We start from the raw sequence: 26,424 nt of genomic DNA on the forward strand, positions 1-26,424 counted from the left end.
GAACGTTTTCTACTGTTACATATGCTCCTGAGTAAGTGATGCTAACCTCTTGCGGTCCGTGAGAGGAGAAAGAAGAAGAAAAAAAGGAAGAAAAGAAACCCCCGAATGTTCGCCGCAACAGGGAAAAGCATAAACATGAGTCGCCTTGGTATTCGACCTTCCAACCGCTCTTTACCAACGCCAAAGACAAGCATCCCGGTTTCTGATTCAGTGTTGCTATGGCTGTTTACCGCCGTCCGCCACGGTTCCAACCGCGTCCTCGGCGGTTACCGCCGCCGCCGCCGTTGCCTCTACCAACCATCTTATCACTGTAGAGGCCGTTGCCTCCGGTGTTGTCGGCCTGGACAGACTCAGGGAAGCCGTTAGATCCGTCAATGACATTGCTCGATGTAGGGCGAGCATCGCGGGATCCGTTAGTGCTTGCTGGCGCAGTGGAGTCCTTATAACCGCCGGGCTTGGGGTAAACCTTGATAACACGTCCGTCGGCCTGAAAATGTCAGCGAGCAGTTCGACTCCCGAACATCCTAATACTCACGGTCTGGTTGTTGAACGTAGAGATCACGGCATCGCCGCCCTCCTTGGTGGCGAAGACCATTTCCGCCACGAGCAACGGGGTCGTCTTGAGGATCCGGCAACTGAGCATCTCACCACCTACGGGTGTCATCGCGCTCTCGATGTCAGCGGCCGTGGTGCCGGGCGCGAAGTTCTGTGCCATGACGGCAAAGGGGCCCGCGAGACCCCGAATAGAAAGGCCTGGTCTCGCTGCGGGGGCGGATGTCATTTGCATGTCGGCCATGGCATCGGAGCGCCCAATCGCATTCGCAACCCTCGCAGCCCTCTGTTCGTTCCGTCGCTCATTTCGTCTGCTCATCGTGGCCGCAGAGGGCTTGCCTCCAGGCGCCGAGATGCGAGACGCAAGGCCACCAGCTCCGGCGCCGTTCCGTCCGCCGCTCACTGTGCCATGGAGGTCATGCGTCCAGTCGCCGTCGATGTTACCAGCGGGAACGGCCTTGGGACCGAGGGAGGCGGTACGCTGCTGTATTAAGCGCTGTCAGCTTGCGTGCTTCTGTCGACTCGACTCGAGCAAACGGGCGGCGGCCATACCTTATTGACACCAACTCTGCTAGCCAGCGAAGGACCTGCGCCGGGCTTGAGCTTCGACGGGGCGCTTTGTCGTCTATCCTTGGAAAAGATCTTCTGTGCCAGCGCCTCGTTCTTCTTCCTCTCTCGTCCTGCGAATCCCAAGAAAGACGTCGGTTAGCGGCTGTTTCTAGCCGGCAACATTGTACTTCAGAAGGAAGGGGGAAAGGACATGTCTACCTTCCTGGATAATCTTCTCGAATTCGGTTGCGACCTTGGCCATTGTGAAATTTTCGGAGGAGGATCCGCGGTTGGGTGTTCTAGTCGCGGGGGGTTGAGTGGCTGTCGCAAAACGAAAGCGTTGCGATTAGGTCGAAAGGCAGGGAGCTGTAAGTGCGGCAGCTGCGACGGTCGGTGTCGCCGGGGCAAGGAAGCGCAGGAGTATCCAGAAGTGAATATCTCTTAATGACAATAGCAGTTCGCAGAAACTTCCGAGATGGCGGGCAGAATAGGCTTTGGAAACGGATTCTTTGCAGAGACCCTGGGCGACATGGGAGAGAAAGTTCATTCCACATGAGGCTGACTTCAGCGCGCGTTGGTTTGCGAGGTCGCGGCGTGGGAGCGTGTTCCGGGGGTCTCCACACACTATCTGCTCATTGGACGTTGGCCACAGCTGCTAACTTCACAAGGCCCGGTTATGTACAGATAGACCTGAGGTACACTGAGGTGAACCTCCAAATGTGTGGGCCACAGCTGCTAACTTCACAAGGCCCGGTTATGTACAGATAGACCTGAGGTACACTGAGGTGAACCTCCAAATGTGTGGGCCACTACATAGTAATTGCAGACGGCCTAATTCTCCTTTGTCTGCGCAGCTATGTTTATATTTCCTGTGTAGTTAGTTAATTACCCCTTTCAAATACAGTAGTAGAAATAAGTAGTAGCAATGATCATAATACCGGCGAAGACGACACTAACAACAGCAGTAGCAGTAACATTAACAACGATAGCAACAACGACGATATCAAAGTACATTGTATTACCACAGGAGAAATAGGCCGTCTCATCGCAAGGGGGCAACAGTTTCTTGGGGCAAGCCAGACAGCAGGGACGTTCTCGGTGGCTTCCGTCGCTTTTCTTTCATGCCAATGTTTGTTTTCGTTGCTTGGACTTTGCACATGGCGTTGCAGCTAATCGTATAATCTTGAAGTCTAGTCTTCTGACTCAACTAACCATCCCCGTATGTTTTGTTCTTCCGTAGAAGCGGGTGATCCATGCTAGGCTTGAAGTCCTAAACTAGCTTGTCGATGAATGAGAATTGCCAACAGATAAAATTATTGCTAGGAGCTAAGGAGAAGAAGAAGAAGAAGCTGCAGCTACCTATGGTTGACAGCTGTTGGAGATGAAGAGATGACGAGGTGGAGAAACAGAAAGATGTCGAACAGCTACTTAAGCAATGGCACTAAATTGAAGAGGTGTCGGAAGAGCTTTCGAAGACAGTAGAAACATTCGTATCGACAATCTGGAAGGCGCTCTGGTCATACTCTTCCTTTTTTTTTTTTTTTTTTTTAGTACTAGCCGCTCGAGTAACTTTGGTAGTGTGCAAATGTGGGCAGAAGGCACTACTCACCGCTGACTAGCGTGATTGCAAGCACCACAGCGAATTCAGGCTGAAGCCGATTTACATCGTCTCACTGGGTACCTTGATCTATGATCTTCACTTCGGCCCATCAAGCGCCACCTTTGCTTACAGCATTGTATTGAAAGGACACAGGTGGCAGATTTATGTCAAGAAGCCATCGCGGCTGGCTTTGGCATCGCTTCCGCATTAGTAAAACAACAAGAGTAAAAGCCAACCTGCCGTATCCGACACCCGTGCGAACCCAGGACGGTAGGGGTTGTTGGTTAAGAGTCTTCTCTCAAGTCCAGTGTCGTCGAGGCCCTCCGCCTCTCCGCAGGCAAGACGCTTTCTTTAACGACCCGACGCCCCTGCCTTTCGTTTCCCTACTCGTGCATCATCCCATCAAAGCTCCCGTGCATTGCGTCTCGTTGCCCATCCCAGCTCATGTCGCTGCGCCCGCCTCTCAACAGCTCCCTCCACGCATACAGGCCTTATACGACAACAACGGCCCGTATGTTGGTTCTCAAGGCCCTTGGGTATCATACATCATTCCAGCTTCCATCTCGCAGACCAGGGCTTATTCTACATTGACCAGGTCATCGCACCAGGACGCGTCAATTTCAGGGCTTTCCTAGTTTGAAGACTCTTAATCTCGCAGACCACTTCCGACGAATAATGCCGGTGTCGCTCGTGGCGAAATCGAAACGCAGATTTGAGGTGATTGTGCGGCAGTCGTCTAACCGAAATCAGTGCCATGGGTTTTGGTTACCCATAAAGCCCTCCTCCAACGTTCGCTCCTCAAGGTTGCGGATAAAGTCCCGATTGCCTCTTCCACCTTGTTGGGCCCGACTCCCGCGTCTGCCTGCCCGACCAGGCGTATTGTCCATACTAGCCATACCTCCGTCAGCAGGAGGGGGGTAGTACGCTGGACTGGGTTGCAGTCGGATGGGTTGGCTCGGGTCAAGATGACTTGCCACACGTTGAATAGCCATGGGAATACCACTCTGCTGCTGCTCCATGGTGGAAGCACGTTGACGAGGGGGCCGCATTCCCGTTTGGGGGTAGAGACCGGGCTGCTGGGAGACATTGCCGTAAGGACCGGGTGGCATTTGCTGCGGCGCTTGAGCCATCGGCATCTGCGCATACCCGCCTTGTTGCGCACCATATGGCGGTGGTTGAGTTGCGTGGGCGTTGCTTGGAGAGTACATGTTGTTCCCGTACATCGGAGTGCCTTGGGAGTGTCCCGGCTGCTGGTACTGTGCAGCCATTGAGGCATAAGCTCCTTGGGCGGCGGAGTTCGCCTGTGCCTGAGCCGCCTGTGCCCTTTGCTTGCTCAAAGCCTCAGCCTGTTGCTGCTGCTGAGTACCCGGTGCCGGGGACCTATTCAGGGAACTAGACTTCAGGTTCATCGGCGGTACAAAAGGCCCAGTGAATTTCTGCTGGGTGATAAACGGGTGCAGCTTGGCTTGCTGCGGCGACCAACGCTCCAGAGGGTTAATGTTCAATAGACCCCTGACAAAGTCAATGAAGGCGATTCTATTGTTCATTTCTGTGCTTCACGTCAGTATTTGTACATAGGCTGCCCAAACTCGTCTGGCTCACCTCTGTCGATCTCGCTTTGCTTCATGTTCTTGCGCGGCATGGGGTAGGACTTGATAATCTCCGGGAGAGTGTTCGCCTGGAAGTACTTCTTGCTAGGCTGCTCCTTTGTCGAGTGTTCCCTGGCGTACTGCTCCATGCTCTTTAGCTGATACGTTCGTCGACCAAACTCGTCCTGTCTTTTCTCAAAAAACTCGCCAGCTTGCTTGCCCATCTCGATCATCCAGTTTGGTGGGTTTCCAAGCATGTCTACGATACGGGAAACCTGGTTGTACTCGGAGGAGCCGGGGAACAGAGGAAGTCCCAAAAACAGCTCTACAACGATACAGCCAAGTGACCACATGTCGATGGCAGAGGAGTAGGGAAGCCCCAGCAGAACCTCCGGAGATCTGTAGAAACGCGACTGGATGTAGGTGTAGACTGTTTGGCGTTCGTCACATGCGGATCCGAAATCGATAATCTTGATGATGGGGCTCTCGAGATTCTTGAGCAAAATATTCTCCGGCTTCAGGTCGCAATGGATGAGACGGGCTTTGTTCAGCAGTGCCAGGCCGTTCAGGAGCTGTTGGGCAAAAACGCGGACGAGAGTTGTGCTTAGACCTCGGAACTGGTTTTGCTTAATCAGCTCGTACAAGTTGACACTGAGAAGCTCGAACACCAGACACAGGTGTTGGCGATGAATGAAAGTGTCCTTGAGTCGCAAAAGGTGGTGGTCATCGTTCTTGTCGAGCTTGGTGTTGAGCTGGAAAAAAAAAAAGCGTCAGCGCTAGGGTCAAGTCAAGTTCAGCGAAATTGTCTTACCAGGTCCAGAACAGACACTTCCATCATACTTTGGTTGAAGTATGCTGTGCGGTTCTTGATGACTTTAACAGCCACGACCTCTTGAGTCTTGAGATTTTGACACTTGACGACTTGGCCGAAAGTGCCCTGACCCAAAACATCGAGGATAAGGTACCGATTCCTGTGTCACAGGTCAGTACTATCCAAACGGCGCGTATCCGTTCACGTTTTATTGCAAACGCACTTGTGACCAGCTTCTTCAGAGCCCAGTATGTCGTTCACATAGAGGATATAATCGCTGTCTTCGTTGTCGTATCCGTCGTTCTTCACGCCCTTGCTTGGCTTCGTTAGGACTCGACGGGGGTTACGCGAGGATTCGTATTTGAAATTCGGGTTGCATATCCTGTAAGTGGCAGGCAGGTGCACCGTGAGCGCTTGCAGGGGCTGGCAGAGTGGGTTAACAAGGCTCGGATGTGGTGCAATCGCGGGGTATTTGTGCTTACACTGATAAATCCGCCTTCCGGGTTGGCACGGCGGAAAGGAGGCTGCGAGCTGACCTTTGGTCGAAGGTCTGTCGGCCCTCTGCATGGTCTGAATTCGGGAGCAGGTCCTCTCTGAGGAATCGGGCGTCGCGGTGATTTGGGGTCGGCGGCAAAAGCACTGTCGAGAGCGGCAACAGTGGAAGACGGATAATTCTCATGGCCCGAGGCGTAGGGAGACATGGGGGGGAGCTGCTGTCCCTGCTGGCGACTACCATAATGGGGGCTCTGTGGGAGATAGTCGGATTGTCTCGTCGGGGACTGTCGTTGTCCCGGAGGTGATGCGAACTGACTCTGTGCAGACTTGGGCGCGTAGGGCGAGGTGGGGGACAGGGCCTCCATCGGCGAATACCGTTGGGCAGCAGCTGAGGGCTCCTGGGACGAATACAGCGTGGAAGACCGACTGCCTGAGAGATGGGACTGATGATGAGGTCTCATCGGGTACTTCATTCCAGCGTATGAGTCTTGCACATCGTGCATAGGGATGTCGCCGTTCCCATCGCGCATCTGGGGAGTGGACATGGGGGAGGTGGCAGCGCTGGCAGTGTGAGAAGAGATACCTCCAGGGCTCTGATATTGATCGTACTTGAAGCCGGCAGGAGGCTGGCCCTGGGGAACCTGCTGTCCGTTGTAGTCTCCCCGTGGCATCTGGGCGCCAGTGCCATTGTATCTCCTTGCAGAGCCGGCCGAGTCGGCATAGCCCTGCTGCCACTGGGAGTCCATGGCGGAGGGGGAACGATGTTGACTCGGAGGAAAGGGAGTGTTACGGTCGATCGAAATCGGTTGGATTGAAAGATGGACGAATGCGCGGTCGGCGGTGATGTGAGAAGGAAGAAGACCGGGGCCGGGTAATTGAGCTGATGTCGTCGCTGGCTTCTGACTGCACGCGTTAGGCGGACAAATGGGGCCGGGCTGGACTGGCTGCGCTGGGAATGGTAAGGTTGGGAGGGCAGGTCGCAGGCACGCAGTAGTGCGAGTCGCTTTGGTCAGGACCGGCAAGGTAGGTAAGTATGTAAGGCTCCCAGGACAATGCCGTCGTGGATGGGTGGCCTGTCTTGGGTGGCGCCTGATGTGTGTGTGCGTGTGTATGTGTGTATGTGTGTATGTGTGTATGTGTGTGTACTGTTATTGCTGGGGACTGCTCAGCGCAGTGAAATGCGGTACGATGACTTGCGCCGCGGGCAAGGCTGCGGGAGGGTGGAATAGTGAGGATGGGAGACGACGGCGGGTTTGTCGCAGCACCTTGGAGTGAGGCACTAAGCAGGCGGCAGGACTTGGTGGTCGGGCTCAAGCTCAGGCTCGAAGACTGATGCAAACCAAGCCCAGAGCGTGGCAGTCGCCGCAGTCGAGCCCTGGGGACAAGATTCGGGGGAAATTGGGCTGTGTCAGCCCAAACTCTCGTCGTGGGAATAAAGTTTGAAGCGGGAGGTTGGCGGTATTATTCTTCTCAGGAACCTGTAGTGATCAGTCCGTCTCAAGCCTTGCGAAACGAAGGTGGCCGTGAAGGCGACAGAGAAACCGATGTGCTTGCGGAAGATGGAGGGTGTGGTGGTGGAGGAGCACGAGGAGCTGACATCAAGGGCGCGAAATGGGGGAGGGGGAGGGGGTAGTGATGGATGTGGTGGGAGAGAAAGGATGCGATGCGAGCGTCCGCGGGCCACGATGATCACTGGGAAAACAGAGCCGCCGTAGCAATACAGTCGCAACCAGTGTGGACAAGCACTGACTGGTTGTGGAGAGGTAGAGTGAGAATGTGTGTGTGTGTGTGTGAGTGTGTGCGGGAGAGGGAGAGAGACAGCAAGACATAACACAATGGAGGCGGGAAGCAATTAAAGCAGCAGGCAGGACAGCGCAGAGACGGGGAACACGGCCAATTGCTGCTGTGCGACAGACAATGCCAACTGACGGGAGCAGCGAGCGTTGTTTTGCTTGATCTTAAGCTACACACACTAATCACAAGGACCCGACCTTACTGTCCGTGTCTGGCAGTGGGCGCCAGCAGATGGACGCCCAAACACGGCTGCTCATCAAGCTCCTTATGTCAGACAACTCATGACACTTTCCACAGGCCATCCAGCGATGCGCAAAGGCCCAAGGTAAGGTGGTGAATTGGAGACGAAGCAAGCGGGTGGGTGGGCTTTAACAAGGATGTCGAGTGTGAAGTGTACGTGGGGTTCGCAACAGTGAAGGGTGGGCAGAGAAGCCGACGCAGAGTAAAATGCAGGAGGCAGCAAAACCGCGGGCCAAACTGGAAGTCAAGGCCAATGGGGTTTGCAGCAGCGCCAAAATCCCCGCGGGTAAAGGTACGTCAGGTTCGGATTGGGTTTCCATGTTCCCAACCGGCCGTGGACAGGTTGGCCGGTGCGCGGTGGAGAGGAGTGGACAGGATGCTGGGAAGCTTCCCATCTTCTACACCATCACGGAAGCATGTCAACCATGGACATGAGCAAAGCTATACAGTAACCTTTGGCCTCTTCCGGCGTTTGCAGCTCAGAGGAGGACACGTTCATTAGCTGTGACTTTGCGACGACGACGACGACGACGACGACGACGACGACGACGACGACGACGACGACGACGGCGCCAACACCGTGGGTCTAGTCTGGCCTGGAAACAACGATTGACTGATGTGCATATGATCCAATGGCCCTGAGTGTGTGTCCCTTGTGCGTTGCGCGCCAGCACCTCAAGCACTCGAATGTGGGTTTGCTTTAGCTACCTTAAGCCGAGCCCAGCCCAGCCCAACGTGCCAAACGTTCCGAATATCCGCTCCCAGCGCAAGGAAACGGAAACTGCCATTTCGAATGGGAAGCTGAGACGTCTGCTGAGAACCCTGCTGCTTCAAGGGACTAATCTTGGTCCTTGGCTCTCTCTTGGTCAGAAAGCCTGTCGCTGTTTAGAAACCAGAGCAGGGTTGAACAAGATGAGGGGCCCCGTTCCGCGGCGCACCCTTCTAGTTAACCGGCGCACCCCTTCGTGGCTAGAGTGTAGCTAGGTATGTGTGAAGTCTGCTACTATACTCGTGTAAGTCTTCCTTACTCTACCCTCTGCTAGCTACCCTACCCTCCTCCTACTAACTAGCTAGCCCTCTACTAGCTAGCCCTCCTTCTACTTCTAAAACCTCACTTATAGAAAGCAGAGCTAAAAGTAAGCCTAGCTAGCAGAGGGAAGCCTAGCTAGCAGAGGGAAGCCTAGCTAGCAGAGGGTAGCCCAGCTAGCAGAGGGTAGCCCAGCCAGCAGAGGGCAGGCCAGCAGGAGGAAAGCAGGGCAGCCAGCAGAGGGCCAGCCAGCCAACAGAGGGCAGGCTAGCAGAATGAGGGCAGGGACAGTATTTTCATAGTACAGCAGAAATATCATAAGTTTCTAAGTAGCCAATCACTAGTGATTACCTCAGCGTCAAGCCACCAAAGGGTGCGCCGGTTAACCAGAAGGGTGCGCCGCGGAACGGGGCCCAAGATGAGTCTTTTGTCCACGGCAGGCCTTGGTGAGGTAAGGTACTCCGTACGGATAGTGAGAAAGCAGAAGCAAGGGCCGCACCGATTCTTCATCAGTCCCCCGCCCTTCATCCAAATTTGCTCTGCGTGCCACCAAAAGAAGCTAGGTGTGCCCCACATGGCGATGTACCTTCCATTCAAGCGAAGAGCGACAACCTCCCAGAGCTCTGATGACTGCGGAATGCGGTGCCCGTACATGGAGCAATTGACGGTCTCAGAGCGAGCCGATCATCACGGCCATCATTTTGCCCCCTATATCATTCCCGCTCCTTATCACTCAACCTCCAGCCAAGAATCAAGGAAAATTCAAGGCCGAGTCGTCCCAAGAAGACATGAGAAGCTCCTGCAGGTGGGCCGCAGCTCTGCGCTACTGCAGTACCTACGTAAGCTGTCTGACCCTCGCCTCGCTCGCTACTTTACCTGACTGGCAAGGCACAGAAGGTGGGTTGAGGGTAACTTTTATGACATGGGCAACAGCAGTAGCGACTCCTCAAGAACCCCTTTGACTCAGTCGGGGTCAGATAAAAGCATACGGTATATCTGGATTTCCTTTTTTTCTTTTCCCCCTCCTTCTCAAGATATCTGCTAGAGGGCTGTGCACCAAAAACACATCAGCGGAACCGGCAGGAGTGGTAGTCTTGCATGCCAGTCTCAGAACTGCTGAGCAGCTTCTCTCTCGCTGATTCCCCTCCCCCCCCCCCTGCCCATACGTGTCGTCATTCGCAGGATTCTCCGGAAGGAATAGGTAGGCTAGATTTGGGTGACTGTTATCCAGGATACCGGTGTGCCACGATGATTTAGATTCCAACACACGGGGAGTATCTGCGGCATTCAGTTGGCTCCAAACAGCATCTGTAGCAAGTTTTCGCGTCCCTCGCGCTGAAAAGCATCAATCCGACGTTACACCATCCGCTCAACCAATCCAAATGCTGTCACGTAAATCTCACCATGCACTCCAACATCAACCGCTAGCCCGCCTTGAGATTCGGCGGATGTCTTGCAATGTTCTTCTTTAATTTCTTTTCTCGTTGTTTCGAGCCTTTTCTCATCTTGTCGCACTCCGAACTCGCTAATCGCTTGTCGCCTTCCACACTTCCTAACCAACACAAACATCGCAGCAACCCCAATCTGCACCTCTCCTCTCTTCTCCAGTCTGATTCTGGTTCGTACATATCTAAAAGGGGGAGGGGAGGGGGCCGGGGCGTGATCCAAGTAACTGGGACCACACACGCATGAGTGAGAAAGAAAATGTTTTTTTGGTCCATAAGAAAAGAAAAGAAAAGAAACGAAAGTTGTGTCATAAGCTCGTCAATCCAACAGATCCGTCATGCTGAAGAGGTATCCATGAGAGAACAGAAAGTAGCAAACTTTTATGTCAACGGAACAGCATATCAAGTCTGCCTCTTACCCCGACAGGTTGAGAGAAAATGACCGCGTAAGGAAAGAAGAAGAAATATCTGTGACTTTGTGGGAATCACTTAAGGCCGTAGAAGGAAAATACGAAGACGTAGTAAAGAACATTCCGGAAAATGCACATGATGGCCCCATCGCACTCCAAGTGCTCACACAAGAGAAACCGACACATGTCCCTCATCGCAGATGAAAGGAGAGACAGAGAGAGATAGAGAGACGCCTTGGCAAGAAATGGTTTTTTTTTGGAAAACATGGGAGATGGGTTAGTCATGCCATTTCTGCCATCAACAACATCAAGAACTCCTCAAAGATACCCCTAAATCCCGGCAATCGCTGTGTATGCGCGCAAGCATGAGAGAGAGAGAGAGAGATAGAGAGTGAGAGATGTGCTTGTTTCAACCAACACGCATGGCGATACGCTCTGGCTTGCCACCCAGGCCGTTTCGAACATCTAGCCCTGGTATCCGGCGAAGCCGTTGTTGAAGTTCTGTCCCTGAGGACCCTGGGGCCACTGGGCATTGGGTGGCTGTTGACCACGACCGTAGCCTCCTGCGCTCTGGGGTCCGCCGTATCCCATCGGCTGTGCTCCGTAACCGGCCGGGGATTGAGCAGTCGGGCCGGCAAAGTTGCCATGCTGACCGCCGTACTGACCTGAATGAGAATGTTGTTAGTTCCAACCGATGCGCGAGCTATAGTCCGAGTTCGAGCACATACCACCATACTGAGGGAAGTATGCCGTCGGGGTGCCGGGGTAGCCTGGTCCGGAGGCACTCTGCGGGCTGTAGGCCTGCTGGGAGGGGTCAAAGCCAGCGCTTTGAGGGTTGGGAGTCTTGTCCTTGCCCCACTTCACAAAAGAACGTCAGTGCTGCTTCTCCAATTCGATTTGGGGTGATCCAAACTTACACTGCACTTCAGAGGACGTCCATTAACATTATAGCCGTTCATTTGGCAAATGGCCATGGCCGCGCTCTCATGACTGTCCATCTTGATGAAGGCAAACCCGCGGTCGGCCTGGAAACGAGACTCGACGACATAGCCGAAATTTTGGAAAAGCGGGACGACATCATTGGGGGTGGTATACGGAGTCAGGTTACCAACATAGCAGGTCGTCTGCCACGACGGCGTCTGGGCCAGAACAACCTCGTAGCTGGCCACGCCATGAGCCGGGAACTGGTGGTGACCAAACGGCGTCGTGGGGGTCAGGCCCATAGCCTGCATGGCTTGCTGCTGTGCGATGGATGGCTGGCCCTTCTGGTTTGCCCAGTTGCAACGGATGGCGCGTGAGCCGAGCCACTCACCATCCATGGAGCTCAGAGCCTTCTCGGCATCAGGACGATCGCGGAAAGCCACGAAACCGTACCCACGAGATCGTCCAGTCTTCATATCCCACATGACACGGGCCTCCGAGACAGAACCAAAGGCGGAAAACGCCTGCGTCAAAACCTCATCGTTGACCTCGTTGCTAAGATCGCCAACAAAGATGTGGAAGTGGTTGGATGTGTCCTCCTTGCTGGAGGTGTTGGACTGGTATGCCCAGTTGACTCGGATTTCCTGTTAATTGGTCAGTTTCCGAGTGGCATGGCGGGGTTAGGCAATGCATACGGATTGATGAACACGTCTTCCGTTCAGGGTTTGCATGGCGCGTTCAGCGGCACCAGGGTCATCGTACTCAACGAACCCATAGTTGTAGCCCTTTGCCTTTGGCGCAAAGTCAGCAAATCTTCCAACAAGGGCCAAGGAGAAGCAGAAGGCTTTTCCAGAGCTGACGCCAAACTCATCGGAGCCAGCGGCATCTCCGCCCACAGTGTATACATGGATCAAATACGCACGTTCTTGTCGGGAATAATCTTGACGTTCTGAACATGGCCCGTCGTCTCGAAGATTTGACGCAAAACGTCCTCAGTGACACGCTGGTCCAGGCCTCCCACATACAGCGCCCGCTTGTTAGGCTCGGGAGCCGCGCGGCGGCCGAATCCCCCGGCACTGCTAGGCGACATAATCTTGTCAACGCCAGAAAGAGGCGATGTGACGGCAGTCGGGATCGGGTTGGTGTTCTGAGGAATGTGCAGAGGCGGAGGCGGCATATGAGCCGGGTTGGACTGGCCGTTCTGACCATTCTCATAGCCTGGCGCACCGGCGTTCGGCTGAGGAGGAGGGGGCAGCTGCGCCGCGTTGGGAGCACCGTTGTCGGCCATTGTCCCTTCGTTCGGTATTAGGATGCGATCGCGCGACGATTTGGATCTCGAGAGATTGATTGGAACAGCGTCGACTTCGTGTGTACTGACGGTCGATAGCAATATTAGGGCAAATAGTCAGAAAACTCAAGAAGCAGAAGTCTGGAGCAGTCTATTGCGCAATCTGACAGTTGGAACAGCGAAGCAGCAAACTCGTCGTTTCGAAAGCAGGCGGTCGATTGTTCGTAGCTGGGTAGTGGCGTAAGGAGGGGCGGGAGTGGTGGTGGTGTTGGTACTGAAGAGTGTTCCCCGAATGTCTGACGTGACCCTAGAACCCCAACGCAAGGCAAAGCAACAAGGCCAAAAGAGCGAGAGGGAGAGAAAAGAGGTGGGGACAATTAGGAAGAGGAGTCGAGTTGTTGTTGGCGTGTCGACTCGTCCCAGTGCCAGGAGGTAGGTCGAGGTCGAGTCTTCTGGCGGTCTGGGTCAAACGACTTTTGAGTTGACTCTGACTTGGAGGTGGAAGGCAGCCGAAAGTCTCTTGGAAAAAATGTGGACGTGGGGACGGGATGAGCAGTGGCAGCTAAAAAGGACGTCGACCCAACGTGACAGGACAAGAGACAGAGAGAGGCAGACGCTCAAGCGGATAGAGAGACAAGGGGAAGGGCGAATGATAAGAGAGATGCCGAGATTGAGAAGCTCCAAAGTACTTTGAGTGCGCTGCGCTGGACTGTGCTGTGTGCTGTGCTGTGCTGTACCGGCCGTTGCTGCGGGTGGTAGCTCCAGCTGTGGCGTACTTGCACCGGTGTTAGACGACTTGAAATGATGAGCGGAGACGAGCACCAAGGAAACAGGCAGGAAAGAAGAGGACTGGAAATCCCTGAAAGGAATTGCGACAAAAACCGATCCGAGGAGAGAGACGGGAGAGGAGGTTGCTGGTGGAGGGGAGGAGGAGGAGGAGGAGGAGGAGTAGGAGGAGGAGAGGAGAGGAGATTCTACGATGGGGAGGGGGCTGGCCGGCGGAGGGGAAGGGGAGCATATGGAAAGAGGGAGAAGAAGGCGGGCAATGAGGGGACTTTCATCATCCCAGGATTGGAGCACTAAACAACCCAACACCAAATTGCCTTGCCTGTCTTGTCTACACTACCTGCCTACCTACCTATACGTTACCTACTTTACGTATCCGTACCTACTTTGCCTGCGAAGCTCACTGCACACATCCTCACCTTACCTACCTACCTGGCCTCGCATGAGTACTTGCTTGCCCACGCAGCCCTGCAGGATGCAAAGTGTGCAGCCAGATTTTCCCAGCGCCTCCGGTGCATATCCTGTCCTTCTCAACGTGCAATTGGACGAGGATCGAGTGCTGCAGCACCAGCGCGCGCAGCATCACACCTGGCACCTACCTGCCTGCTGTCGAAGGTACTACCTTACCTACCTACCGGGTGCCTGCCTACCTTACCTCAGTACAGCTGCACTCTTCTTCCAACAATAGGTACCTCCTCTAAGCGCACTTCCAGATTTCAGCATATGGATGTGATGGGTCTTCAATCCCCACCACCGGCCCCAGAAGACAAGATTGGCCCGTTGAAGGTCTCGTCCAGCCCAGCCCAGTGCCAGGCATTTGCCTGTCCTGCGAGCCTGTCCAATGGACACAGCTGTCCCCTATTCCCAGTCGGCCCAGGGTGGTGCTCCTAAAACCCGGGTGCCAGTCGCTGGTCACTCAGCGGCGTGGGCTTTTTACCTCCTTCGTCTGTTTGTTGCTTGCCGCCGACGTCGAGTACACTGTACTTGTCGCATCCCGCACTCAACGCCGAGCCCCCAATGTCGAGGGCACTTGGGTCGAGCTTCCCGGTAAGGTAGGTCAGGGCTTGTGGCGTGAGCAGATGGGATGGCAGCAAAAAAGGGGTGTTGCTGCAACAGATAGATCCAGCCTAAGCGACTAACGCTAGACCTTCTCTGGTATGAAGCCACCTACTGCCACTGACTGACACTGACAACGTGGAACTTTACGTATCGCACCATGAAGACATGCCGCACAGCTGTCAACGACAACCCATGAGCGAGCCAGGCCCGGCCGCTTGGGATGGCGAAGGCGATTTGCTTGCCCGTAATCAACTGGCTCCCTCGGGAACACACTGTACTGAAGACCGTGAGGGTGGCCATAAGACGACGCATATACCTAGGCAGCATTAATTCCATAGTATATGTGGGGTCGGTTATTCGCGGTGGCTCAAATGCGTCACATTAGATGAGGTCGCCAACCGCTAAGAAGCACCATAAGATGAGCTCGAATGAGGCATGAAATGCGTGCGCTGACGAGCAATATTTGAGTCAATGGAAGCCCCGGCCATGGCATGGAACACTGGCTGCAAACAAGTCGATATAGGAAGGGGCTTAACGCCAGTGCAGAAATGATGGAATTTTCACAAAATCGAACGATTCCGTCAAGGTGGGATGGATATTCCTGGTCCTGCCTCGGTCACTTACCTCTTTTTTTTTTCTCGTCGCACTACTGCCTCGTCCATCCCCACGGTCATTACGATCGAGTAACGAACAATAAAGCGCCGCATGGCGATGCTGGACATCTAGTGTCCAAGGAAGGCGGCTCTTTATACAAGAAGGAAAGGTGTCCACTGGCACTAGATGGAGTTGGGGGGTTGTAAGATGCTTCTAGTGGCCATTGAGCCTCACGACACCTCCCACTAAAGGAAATTCGCAGCCAGCCCATGCTGCAGAAGAAAGAGACATCGGTGACCGAGGGTTTGGATTACGAAACTGTGTTGCAGGACACGACCAATCTCCCGGGAGAAGGGCTCCCGGCACGGATGGGACGAACACTCATCAGCTGAGTTAATCCGCTGCATCGCGCCACAGATAGGGCTATCCATACCTCCGTTTACCGTTAACGACCTTCCCGGGGCGCTACTCATCCGCAACAACGGCCCCTCAACGACATCTGAGAGCCTTTGCTTTGCATCCCGGAAAGACGTCGCGTTGATTGGTTTATATCGAGCGTATGCCAGATGAGCCGATTGCTCCCCTCCTTGGGGTCTAGCATCCCCGCGCAAGGCTGCTCATGCTTCCAACACTAGCCGTTCTGTAGCGAGTTGCATGGCACGGATACGGAAGAGAGCGTTCCTGGGCAAAAGCAGACGATACTAGTCGGGACACGCCGTTACGCTGAAATGGGCCGAGATTCTCACAGGAGCGTAGCCGGTTGCCCTTAGCTTTCGATTCTAGGGACCAAGACACGAGCTTTCCACATGGCATTTCCATGTTTCAAGTCGACTGAAAGCCCCCCTCCCCTCCTTCAATTGCCTTTCGTCCCAAGATTTTGATCTGATGCATGGAAGGCACGTGTGGGGGACGAGAGACACAACCAACACTAACAGCGGGCGATCAGGGAGAGGGGAAATGCCCTACGGCGGTACGGTGCTTGCCTCAGGTACCTAGTGTACCTACCGGTCTTAGGTAAGGTAAGGTACAGTCGATATGGCGTTGCCAGTCCGCGCAGTACAATTGCCCGCCGTGCCAGCTCGAACATCCCACGTCTGCGTCTACACCCGTGCCGGGGTCACTGCTGCCAGGTTGGCGCTGAGAGAGCTCAACAGCGGGTGCGTTAGCGCAACTACGCGGACTACAGCGATCGGTTGAGCCTGAGGTTGCAGTCTCTCGGCACTGGACCCACCTTGTCTGCTCGGGCCTCTCCGTTCATTCTCTGTTTCTGCGCGCGGTACGTATCCCCGCCATTGAGGTCGGAGGTTGGCGGTAGACAGCTTCAAACGACATCAAACATTGATGACTTGTCGAATCAGTGCCACTTACAGCGCTCAGCAACCACATTCACTCTCAGTTGTCGTCATAGCAGATTAGGGGCCTAGGCTTTCACTGTGTTGAACACGGCTTCACTGAGGACGCCATTTTCACATCCACATCTGCTTGCCAAATCCTTGGTTCGGCATCAATCCGGGCATCAATTCAAGCATCGAAGCGACTTGTCACAACACATCTCGACTTGACGAGGCCGACTTCCACGAGACCTTCATACTTCTCACCCTTTCAACCAGCTCGAACAGCTTTTGTATACCTGGCCACATAAACTGGGGCTCGGCCGGTACATCCCACTGAGATGGTCACCTCGAAGCCGGCCGATATGGATCCTGCAGAGGCTCTGCATGGGCTCATCAATGACGCGGTTAATTGCACCTATCTTGACTGATTGGAAGGACTGCTGCTTACTTAACTCCTTTTCTTTATAGCTCGTACAAACAGGAAAGGCATTGAAAGCCTGGGGTAAGGATGGCAAGCACCAGCTTCAGGCTCACATCTCCCTCCAAACAAAGATGCCGGAAATTATTGAAAGCTTCCACTGGAAGCTAGATGACCTGGAGAGCGAAATTGTGAGTCGTTATTCTGTCAAATCGGTATGTGTCTTCTCTGACCAATGCGGCAGATCAGAGCAAAGGCAGCTCTGCAAAGAGATCTGGACAGGATACAGGAGGCAAGAAGACCAATTCAACAACCGGCCCCGGTCGATGCGCAGACAAAGTCACCAATGGCCATCGACCTCGACTCCTCATCCAGGGAGCCGTCTCCCGACCAAAAGGCCCAGCTCACACAAGCTTCGGGCCCGCATAGGGTCCCCGCAGAGCCGAGCGCGGCTCCATCGATGGCCCCCTTCCCCGACATGGGCGTCAGCTTCCAGCCGCCGGTAGAGCCTGCGCAGGCAATCAAGCAGGAGCAGGCACCGGCACCTCCGGCTATGATGGCGCCCATGGGAGACGTGAAGCCCGAGGTAAAGACCGAACCTATTGCCACACAGCCTCCGCAGTCTGGCGCCCCCGAGGCCCCGATGGACGATCTATTCGGCCTGGGAGGAGACGCGGGCGGCGGCGGGGCTGAAGGAAGCAACTCGGAGTTCCACTTCACCGACATGACATTTAGTCTTGCCCCGCCAAATAACGACTCTCAGGGCCAACCCCAGTCTCAAGACGCCGCCATGGATATGTCATTCGGTTCTGGCGAGATGGGCGGCGATCTCCTGTCTCTCGACAACCTGCTCCCGCCGGACAATGCCAACAACGCCAAATCCGACACCGCAGCACAAGCAGCACCGGCAGCACCGGCAGCAAGTGCGCCGGCAGCGGCGGTAGCCGGCCAGGAAAAGCCTGCCGAAGGCAAAATGGAGAAGCAGGACTCAACAAACTTGGATGACCTCTTCAACCTCGATGGCAACACGAGTCTCGATGGAATGGACCTCGACATGAACATGGGCGGCGACGGTGGAGACGGCAGCACCTTCGATGATATGTACTTTGGCGACATGACGGAGATGGAGCATGGCAAGTTCGACGATGCCTTTTTTGGGATACAGTGACCACCACGAGACGAGTCTTTTGTCTTGCTTGGGAGTGTCGGCGTCTTTGGCCAGGTGTGTTTCTTACGGTTTGTGGGTGGCCTCGCAGTACGCGATGCGAAAGAACGTGGGCCTTGGCAGAGGTTCTAGGACGGTTTTGGAAGCCGGTAGTATGCCTCATGGAGCAGTCGCCTCGAGTTTGGCTGAAAGTGCCCATTTCCATATACGGCACTATGGGAGCATTGTCTCGTTCATATTCGTAATGGCATCGGATCCTGAGGATTCATTTGGTATCAGATACGGCTGTCGTTATTTACCTGGTATCCCTATCTCTATCTGCGGCACTGCCCAATCATTTCTCTCAGTGCCATCGTCTTGACCCTCGTCCTCATTCTTTCTTGTCATCTTACTGGTCCTCCTCACCCTGGTACTCATCCACCTCGAGATATTTGGGGTTAAGTTTGGCACCGGGTATAACCCCATTAGTAGAGCCTGCGGTCTCCAGACGCTTCATCCGTCCTCGAGTTCTGCTGGATACCATGCCGGCCTGTAGATCTTGCCGGACCCTATCTTCACCGTAAAAATCGAGTCTTGAAGCGGCCAGGACCTCTGTCAGTCGCCTTCCGCTCACAGGGATCGCTGCACTTTTTGTGCAAACATCCTTTGCTATCTCCAAGAAGGCGACATGAAGAAGTTGTATCTCCTGTTCCAGATTATTTCTGTCCTTGTGGAATTGATGGCTTTGGCAGATAACAGGACCCGATATCAAGCCAGCAACAAGAGAATCTTCGCAGAAGCGGCATCGCAATGACACTTCAAAGTGCCGTAGGTTTCTAATGCGTCGTAGTGCAGCCCATGGCTTGGAATTGGGACTGATCATGCAGGAAGTAGGCCCCGATTGTCGACGGTTTGCGAACCATGTCGCTGGCGTCGGATACAAGATGCCGGTGGTAATGCCGATGTCGACCTTCAGACTACGCAGCGAGGTACAGTGAGACAGCATGTCTGCTGTCAGTGACACAGTCTTTTCTCCGTGCAGGCAAACCCCCCACCACGAGATGATGCCGAGGCGTATTTGGCATAGCGAAGAGCGACGAGCTGGCGTCAGAGCCGAAAGAAAGATGTGCAACGATGTCACTGAAGGAAAGGCGAACTCGTTTTCCTGACGCCAGGTCAGTATACCGCCAACGCCAAGCTCTGCATTGACTTACTCTGTAGAAGAACGGGTGGGCCAAGATTTCATCATAAAAGAATCGAGTACTGAGAAGTAAGCTGGTAAAGGTGCGTACTGCTTGTTGTCGCGATTTCGGCAGCAGTGGAGCAGTCTTGAACTTGTTAGACCTGTGTTCGATTTGGACAGGCCGAATGGGTTCGTCTTGTACTACTGCCAAAGAGTAGATCATCAGGCGGATCTGCACGGCGAGTCAATTTGTCTCGTCCCAGTTTCGGGGGTTCACACGTACCTCTCCAGGCAATACTTGGAGATGGTTACTGGCGGCACCCTTCTCTGTCAAGCAGGTCACAGCAGGGTCCTTGGGAGCCTGCGAGGTCTTGACCGTGGCCTTGCGCTTGCGTTTGGGTGCCATTATGGGCGGACACGATGCACCGTGTGGTGGTGAGGTGCAGAATGTGAAGTATGGAGGTTAGGTGGGAAGAGGCGAGGTATGTAGTAGCAAGTTTTTTTCTTCGAACTGGTAAACGAAAAAGAAGAGTTTGTCTTTCACTCGGCCAGGAAGGTGCTACTGGTTCTCGGCAGAAAAGGCAAGAGCGGCGTGACCTACCTAGACGGTGATTGACATGAAAGAGCAGACTGATGAAGTCTTGGGCAAGAGTAACTCACGCGCCAGCCCCTGTTTCTTTCCCATCCCGCACGTCATTTTGCCTCCCAAAGTATGTGGACATAATCTCCAATGCCTCCATTCAGCCAACCACTCCTGTGTTTTGTGAGTGCCGCCCATCTCTGGCTCATATGCCATCGAATATGAACATGAGCTCGTGTTGAAGTAATGATTGAACCATGTCACGCAGAAAATGTCTAACTTGACTAATATGTCTTCTGGGAGGCATTCTCAAAGAGCAGATAACTGTAACCTGTCTTGACGTCCGGAGACTTCGGATACCTTTTGGACGCCACATCATAACAACGTGAAGAACGATGATTCACTTCCGAAAGATTGCAGTGGTCCTCGACTTTGCATTAGACATCGCTGTCTAGTAGCATACTTGCATAGCCCAATTTTGGTATCTGTATCGTCATGTAAAGCGTTGAAGTGTCCTAGCTCATGCCCAATGCTACCATGCAAATGCGAAAACATGTTCATCCTCCTGTATATATTCTCCTTCAAGAGGCATGGCACAGAGAGCGCCCGCAAGCCCCTGTCGCTTCCTTGGCCCCGGCCGGCATAAAACACCTAGGCCACTCGCGTGTGACATGCAGTACCGATGGCTGGACTAGTCCCCGGCATCAGAAGATTCTGCAGTCTGAGAGGGACCTGAGCGGCCGTCAATAAGGGCACCCCTGAGAGATTCTGCACCTTAGCCCGTCTGTTTCATTGTCTGATAACAAGCAAACGGGGGCAGCGACACCTCCAATTCAGCCTCAACCCCGTGGGGGAGTTTGAACCGAAGCGAAGTTTAAAAAAGATGCGATCAAACTCAAAAGCAGGGATGACTGCCAAAGCAAAGCTTGAGTTGGGCAAGGGACACTTACCATCTACTTGACTCCCATTCCAAGACCCAGCCGCAGCAGATCTTAAGTCTCTCTCTGACACTCCTCGTGCCGAGCAATTTGTACTTTTCGTACTCCTTAGCAGGCAGGATGCTGGCAAACCACCAAGGAAATAGTGCCGGATCATTGGGGCATTCTCCATAGATTGCGAGCATCCGTTGTGCCAGCCAAGGCACGCTTTGTTGCCGCATTCTCTCAACGAATGACACGCCAAACGACAATAGCTCGCTCGTTGGCATCTTTGAAAGATCTTCGGGTGTGGTTGTAACAGGGGGCGTTGTCGTCGAGTCCTCGCTTTGATGTGTATTGGCGCTCTCATATCTTTCCAGAGCTAGTTGTGTTTCACCCGCCTCCAGATCTTCCTCCTCCGCAATGGAGATGTCGTCAATCCTCTCAATCTTCCCTACCAGGTACCCGTCCAATATACCATGTCTTGTGATCCTGAACCGAGAAATGCCAGTTGTTTCGATGAGACTACGGCCATCGGCAAAATATTCCGCGTTCACGATCCGCAGTAAAGTACCTTGCTCCTTGAAATGAGTGTCGTTGGCCGTGCGCGGCCGCTGTGGAAGGACCATGCCGAAGGTTCGATCGCCTTCAAGTGCTCGCCGAATCATGAGTCGATATCGTGGCTCAAAGACGTGGAGAAATGTTGGCATCATGGGGAATGAAAGCGTACAAACGAATATCGGGATGTCAAATTCCCGATGTCTGTTCAATGCCTCGGCGGCCAAGGCATCGCCTCTAGTGAGGACTGCGTCGGCCCAAAAGGTTTGGATGATAGTCTTGAGGTGCTCGTTTGACGGACAAGATTCTCGATACAGCAAAGGGCTGACCGAGAGGCCCCTCCGACATATGGGGCAGTATGAAGAGTGGTCCAGCACCCGATGCAGGCATGAACGACAGAAGGTATGGCCGCAGACCGTCGTCAAGGGGTCGTAAAATAAGGCATAACAGACCTGACAGTCCATTTCTGTCCTGACAGATTCCTTGACCTTGGAGAAAGTCCTAGTGTCCAGAGTGGCGGCCTCATCACCATGGGAAGATACTTCAGCAAAGGCAATGTCAGAGTTATAGTCCAAATCGCCCTCTTCAGCAAGTGTGTAAACCGCGATCAGCGGGCCCCCACGGATGACTCTCGACGTCGTCTCATGGTCTTGCTCTTTCGTGTCGCTTTCGCCATGATTTGGTGGTTGTATGATAATGTGAGAGGAGATTTCGGCGACTGTTTCCGCCATCCTTGCCTTCTCAATCTCTGCTTTGAAGTTGTTGACTGCCTTGGTGAGGATAACGTCAACACCGCAATCGCCCACCGCATGGTTGCGACCACATCCGGGGTAGGGACATTCGAAGCCTTGTAATCTGCCCGGTGTGGCTGGATATGATATGTTTTCTCGGGCGTGCGTCTCGGGGAGGCATTCTCTGCAAAGGCTTCTGCCGCAAGGGAATGTAACGGGCTCTCGGAGCGGGCGCGAGCACTTCCGGCACTGGATCAAGCGAATAATATCTCGAACCTGATCGGCCAGCAGAGGGCGTTCGACAGTGCCATGGTCCTTTTCGTCCTCGGCTTCGTGCACCGGGTTGGACGTCAAGGCCGATGGTCTGCTCTCGACGACCCGGGGCTGGTCGGAGGACATGAAGCGTCTCCACCAGCACGGCGCTGGCGTGGGTGATTCGTCTCGGGGGTATCTGGGAGGGTTTCGGTTCGTCTCGGAGCCTCTACTTCCAAGCTGACCCTTTCCGCGTCTTTCTTCTAAAGTCTCTCTTGTGGTAACCTCTCGGTGTTTCTATGCGTGCTGTCGCCAAGTGTCCAAAGCAGACGACTGTTCGTGGTGGTTTTTTCCGGTAAGCTCTTGGACGTATGAGTGGTCCAGCAGCAGGGAAGTGACGGGGGGATAGCGACCAGGGGTCATATATGCGAGATCATCAGAGCTGCAGTGGTTACAGGAACGAGCGGATCTCATGATGCGCCTGAACGAGATCAAAAGCGGCCAGGTGAAGGGGCGCCGGCGAAGCTAGTTGACCGAGGGCCGGAGCTAGATGTTGGAGGAGTGCTGGCATGCATGTACCGGGTAGGCGTGGATAGCATATGAAGAGTACGTTTGGAGCGCGAAGTAACGATGGAATAGATTCGCAGGCAGGCGTCATACATTTAACGTCCTGTTACCAATCCGCTGGATGTCTGAGTGGATTTGGAGGGGTGTTTCTGGGAGGGTGTGGCCGTGCAATGAGGTCAATGAAATTCGAGAAAGGTAGGTCAGGGGCCTGCGAGCAAGAGCATGAGTAGGTAGAGAGAACAGGAGCAGGGGTACTAAGAGACGGTGGCCACCCAATCCAATCCCAGAGACAAGAGGCCAGCCAGAGAAGATGCGAGTCGAGACCCAAGAACATCTGCACTGCTGCTGGATGAGTGGGAGGAGGCATCGGCGCGCGCGCGCGCAACATTGAGAGAAAGAAGAGAAGAGAGCCGCCCCCGGACAGCAACAGACCCGGCGGCCCATGTCGATGTTCAGGAAAAAGTAGCTGTCAAGTACCGGTACTTTGAAGTTCCCAGGTTCTGGCGGCAGGCGACGAGGGCGCATGGGCGGGCTTTCCAAGTGCCCTGGACGGGGCCCCTTGCGTCTAGGCGAATAAGGGTTTAGCGGCCTGTTGTCAGTAGACGAATCCTGGGCTAGCTGTGACGACACCGCGGGTCTGAATGGAGGGGACTGACTTTTGTCGTTCGGCTGGCTGCACTGCGCTAACACGATTCCAGGTGCTTGCTCGCATTTTCTCTCAACGGCGGGCGGATCAATTGCTGGTAACAAGAACGACCCAACTGCTGCTTGGGGTCAGCCACTAAGCCAATCCGTACCGACCCAACGATTGCAGTGGAGATGCAGCGTTCTGAACAAAACGCTACCGCCATCTGGGCGGGACCCAGCATGTGGTAGGTACCTACCTTACCTTAGGTTGGTAGAACAACACCCAAGTATGGTTGGGACGTTGGACCGTACATTACTGAACTCGGCATCTGTCTCTTCATTCCTGATCATCGCCTTCGATGTTGTCTCTTGCCGCACTGCTGCTCTACACTACTTGTCCGTGTACACATCTGGTTTGTTGATTGTTCGCCTCTTGCTGCCCCAGGAAGTCGTGATTCCAAGTGTCGGATTCCAGCACAACGGTACACTGTATGACGCCATTGAGCAGTGGAAGGTGCCTACCTATCTAAGGCAGGTAGTGCAACGCAGCTGCTTACCTCATCCATTGAGTGAGACGTCCCTCTTTACGCCACGTGACTACTTCGTGGACGTCCAGTAAGACACTTGTATCGGACTGCGGTCCGCCTCCGATGTGTGGCTGGCTGCCCGGGCTGCTTCTGAGGTGCTGCCGCTGCAGGCACTAGACTCTATCTCGCCGGCAAGGCGAAGTGTCAGGCGGGCGGGAGAGTGTAGCTTCGAGCAAAGAACGTTCTTGCCCTCTTCAGCACCTCGGTCAGGACATCTCCATGCGGATTACACGCAGCAAACAGACGGGCTTGGGTTTGTGGTTGTTGTTATCGATGTTGCTGTATGTAATAAAGAAGGACGGATCTAATGCAAGGGATGAAGACCCGTTCGCCAACTTCCACCAAACTGCAGAATCAGTAATCTCGCAGCCACGGCGGAATACCACTCTCGGCATTGCCAATTCGTGTGGCCGCAACCAGAGATCTCGATGCGAGCAAGCCCCAGGACCCTGACATCAGCAAGCATGGCCGTCGACACTCCCAATCCATACCGAGAAGTACCGCGACTTGGACGGTACCTGGTATTGGACGGACGCCTCTCGTCCAGCAGGGAAACCGGAGACAACACCTTGGGCCGTGGCCCGTATTCCCACACAGAAACTGCGTTTTTTCCTCTGGGTTGAGTCGGACGAAGATGCCTCTGATGAAGTGATCACAACTGCAGAAAACGATCCTGCTCCGTTCTCTTATGTCCAGCCATCGACGCTAGCCCATGCACGCACCCAGACAGCCCGTACAAGCCCAGGGTCCAGCATTTTTCGTCGCCCTGTTCGCTGCGGCGCCCACTTAGATGCACCTCGTTTCTCAGATCCAGTGCGTCATGACAGCGCTACTTTTGCCTCCGCCAACAACACCACTTGCCCTTTGTACCTTCCCTGCCTTACGTTATGCATATCCCCTCCCCGAAACGCCTTCGGGGACGAACCCAGGCAATCCCCGTGGCCCTGACAAGCGCAGTCGCTGTTGTCCCAGTCGCTCTTCTTCCTTTGACTGATGTGTCGTGTCTCGGATCTCTCAGAGCATCTGCAACATGACTTTTTTGGTCAGCTTCGGTCGTCTGATGGACCCTAGTTCCAGTTGTTAGCCCTGGTTACGGCTGATCGCAGTCCCGGACAGGAAACCAGGACGGCCTCGGGACTCTGGCTACCCCCAAACCTCGACAATTATTGGTCAACGTGACTACCCTTCACGGTCTAGGACGCGTCGAGCAGCAATCTCGATTTCAGCCTCGCCCAACCATTGTCGTGGCGCAGCGGCGCACAAGGCTACTGACGGAACGCGTATGTCTGTTTGGGGCACTAAAACGAAGCTATCACGCCCTTTCTGTTGCCACGCAACTAGCCGCCCGCGGTCCTACCGCTGTCTACAAACGCCTTGCGTGCCGATGCCGCCGCGTGCGCCGTCACCTGCCTCACCACGAACTTGATAGCCTTGTGGTCGCTTGCGAGGAATCCGAGTGTCCCGGCCTAACCACTATCGGCGCTGATCCAGTTCTCTCAAGAATTGCTAGGTTGAGTTCGCCCCAGACTTCAGCACCACTGTAGCGCCGTCTCACGAGCACCTTACCCACAACAGCAATGCGAGACGAGCTCTTACGCAGAAACTTCTTTTGTTCCGCTGCTTCAGCCTCACAGGCTGCCCGATATAATTTGGTTCTCACCGGACATTTTGCATGATCCCAGTCTCCGATTCAAAGTCCGAGGGCTTGCATACTGTTAGGACGTCGAGGACAGGACTAGGCTCGTTGCCTCGCTCGAGATGTATTCCAACCTAGTTGTGTCGCATTCACAGCATGTACGAAGATCGTGTGGCTTATTGCCCGGGGGGGGGGGGGGGGGCCGTGGGAGTTTGACGGAGGCTGGCATGGTTGGCTGATTGTCGTTGCAACAACATGATTATCTGTGCAGCCATATCCGAGATTCGTCATATCGACTTCGCAACTGAGCTTCCAGAATCGGGCCAGATCTTCGATTCTGGACCAGCCATCGAGACCCCATCAACCCCTCGAACCCCTCCATTCAGCCCAATCCCGCCATTTCGACCCCACTGGATTCTCGGTTCCCCCCCAGCAAACGCAACCTAAAAATTGAAAGCGAAGGCGGTGGCTTGTTGTCTAGCTGAGTCTGTGCGATGGGAACATGCCACATCTACGCGGCAACGCGTTCCAAACCCTTGCTTACCCTCACCGACAAGTCACAGATTAGGAAACTTGAGTTGTGACTGCTAATTCAGTCAGCATCAGCATCCAAACTTCCGCTTCTTCTTCTTTTTCTCTCTTCGTCTTCGATTTCCATCATCAGCTCCCTTAACGTCTGGCTACCTTCGTCCAGTGATTGTCTGTCTGCTTACAGCATCGCTTGACAACG

At 54.3% G+C, this 26,424-nt stretch overlaps 6 protein-coding genes across 6 annotated transcripts; 1 reads left to right on the plus strand and 5 right to left on the minus strand.

Moving 5' to 3' along the window:
• Nucleotides 1-226: 226 nt before the first annotated feature.
• Nucleotides 227-1,363, minus strand: CGCS363_v001205 (putative RNA-binding protein; the record flags this gene model as incomplete). Its single annotated transcript, XM_036633054.1, has 4 exons — nucleotides 227-487; nucleotides 536-1,036; nucleotides 1,105-1,232; nucleotides 1,321-1,363. 4 exons carry the CDS (start codon nucleotides 1,361-1,363, stop codon nucleotides 227-229), a joined length of 933 nt encoding a protein of 310 aa, XP_036502548.1.
• Nucleotides 1,364-3,447: 2,084 nt separating this feature from the next.
• Nucleotides 3,448-6,342, minus strand: YAK1 (Dual specificity protein kinase YAK1; the record flags this gene model as incomplete). The annotated part of the gene is made up of 5 exons (XM_036633055.1): nucleotides 3,448-4,250; nucleotides 4,304-5,042; nucleotides 5,102-5,261; nucleotides 5,325-5,524; nucleotides 5,584-6,342. The coding sequence occupies 5 exons, from the start codon at nucleotides 6,340-6,342 to the stop codon at nucleotides 3,448-3,450; spliced, it is 2,661 nt and encodes an 886-aa protein (XP_036502547.1).
• A 4,635-nt stretch (nucleotides 6,343-10,977) lies between these two features.
• UBP1-0 (Oligouridylate-binding protein 1) lies at nucleotides 10,978-12,721 on the minus strand (the record flags this gene model as incomplete). The annotated part of the gene is made up of 5 exons (XM_036633056.1): nucleotides 10,978-11,177; nucleotides 11,241-11,370; nucleotides 11,430-12,077; nucleotides 12,129-12,224; nucleotides 12,356-12,721. The coding sequence occupies 5 exons, from the start codon at nucleotides 12,719-12,721 to the stop codon at nucleotides 10,978-10,980; spliced, it is 1,440 nt and encodes a 479-aa protein (XP_036502546.1).
• Nucleotides 12,722-17,046: 4,325 nt separating this feature from the next.
• On the plus strand, nucleotides 17,047-18,080 carry CGCS363_v001208 (uncharacterized protein; the record flags this gene model as incomplete). Its single annotated transcript, XM_036633057.1, has 2 exons — nucleotides 17,047-17,103; nucleotides 17,157-18,080. The coding sequence occupies 2 exons, from the start codon at nucleotides 17,047-17,049 to the stop codon at nucleotides 18,078-18,080; spliced, it is 981 nt and encodes a 326-aa protein (XP_036502551.1).
• Nucleotides 18,081-18,465: 385 nt separating this feature from the next.
• CGCS363_v001209 (uncharacterized protein) lies at nucleotides 18,466-19,645 on the minus strand (the record flags this gene model as incomplete). The annotated part of the gene is made up of 3 exons (XM_036633058.1): nucleotides 18,466-19,221; nucleotides 19,271-19,471; nucleotides 19,523-19,645. The coding sequence occupies 3 exons, from the start codon at nucleotides 19,643-19,645 to the stop codon at nucleotides 18,466-18,468; spliced, it is 1,080 nt and encodes a 359-aa protein (XP_036502550.1).
• A 1,120-nt stretch (nucleotides 19,646-20,765) lies between these two features.
• Nucleotides 20,766-22,424, minus strand: LONRF1 (LON peptidase N-terminal domain and RING finger protein 1; the record flags this gene model as incomplete). Its single annotated transcript, XM_036633059.1, has 1 exon — nucleotides 20,766-22,424. The coding sequence occupies one exon, from the start codon at nucleotides 22,422-22,424 to the stop codon at nucleotides 20,766-20,768; it is 1,659 nt and encodes a 552-aa protein (XP_036501600.1).
• Nucleotides 22,425-26,424: the final 4,000 nt, after the last annotated feature.

Source organism: Colletotrichum siamense (genome assembly GCF_013390195.1).
Source record: "Colletotrichum siamense strain Cg363 chromosome Unknown KSG_Cg363_contig01, whole genome shotgun sequence".
NCBI lineage: Eukaryota > Fungi > Ascomycota > Sordariomycetes > Glomerellales > Glomerellaceae > Colletotrichum > Colletotrichum siamense.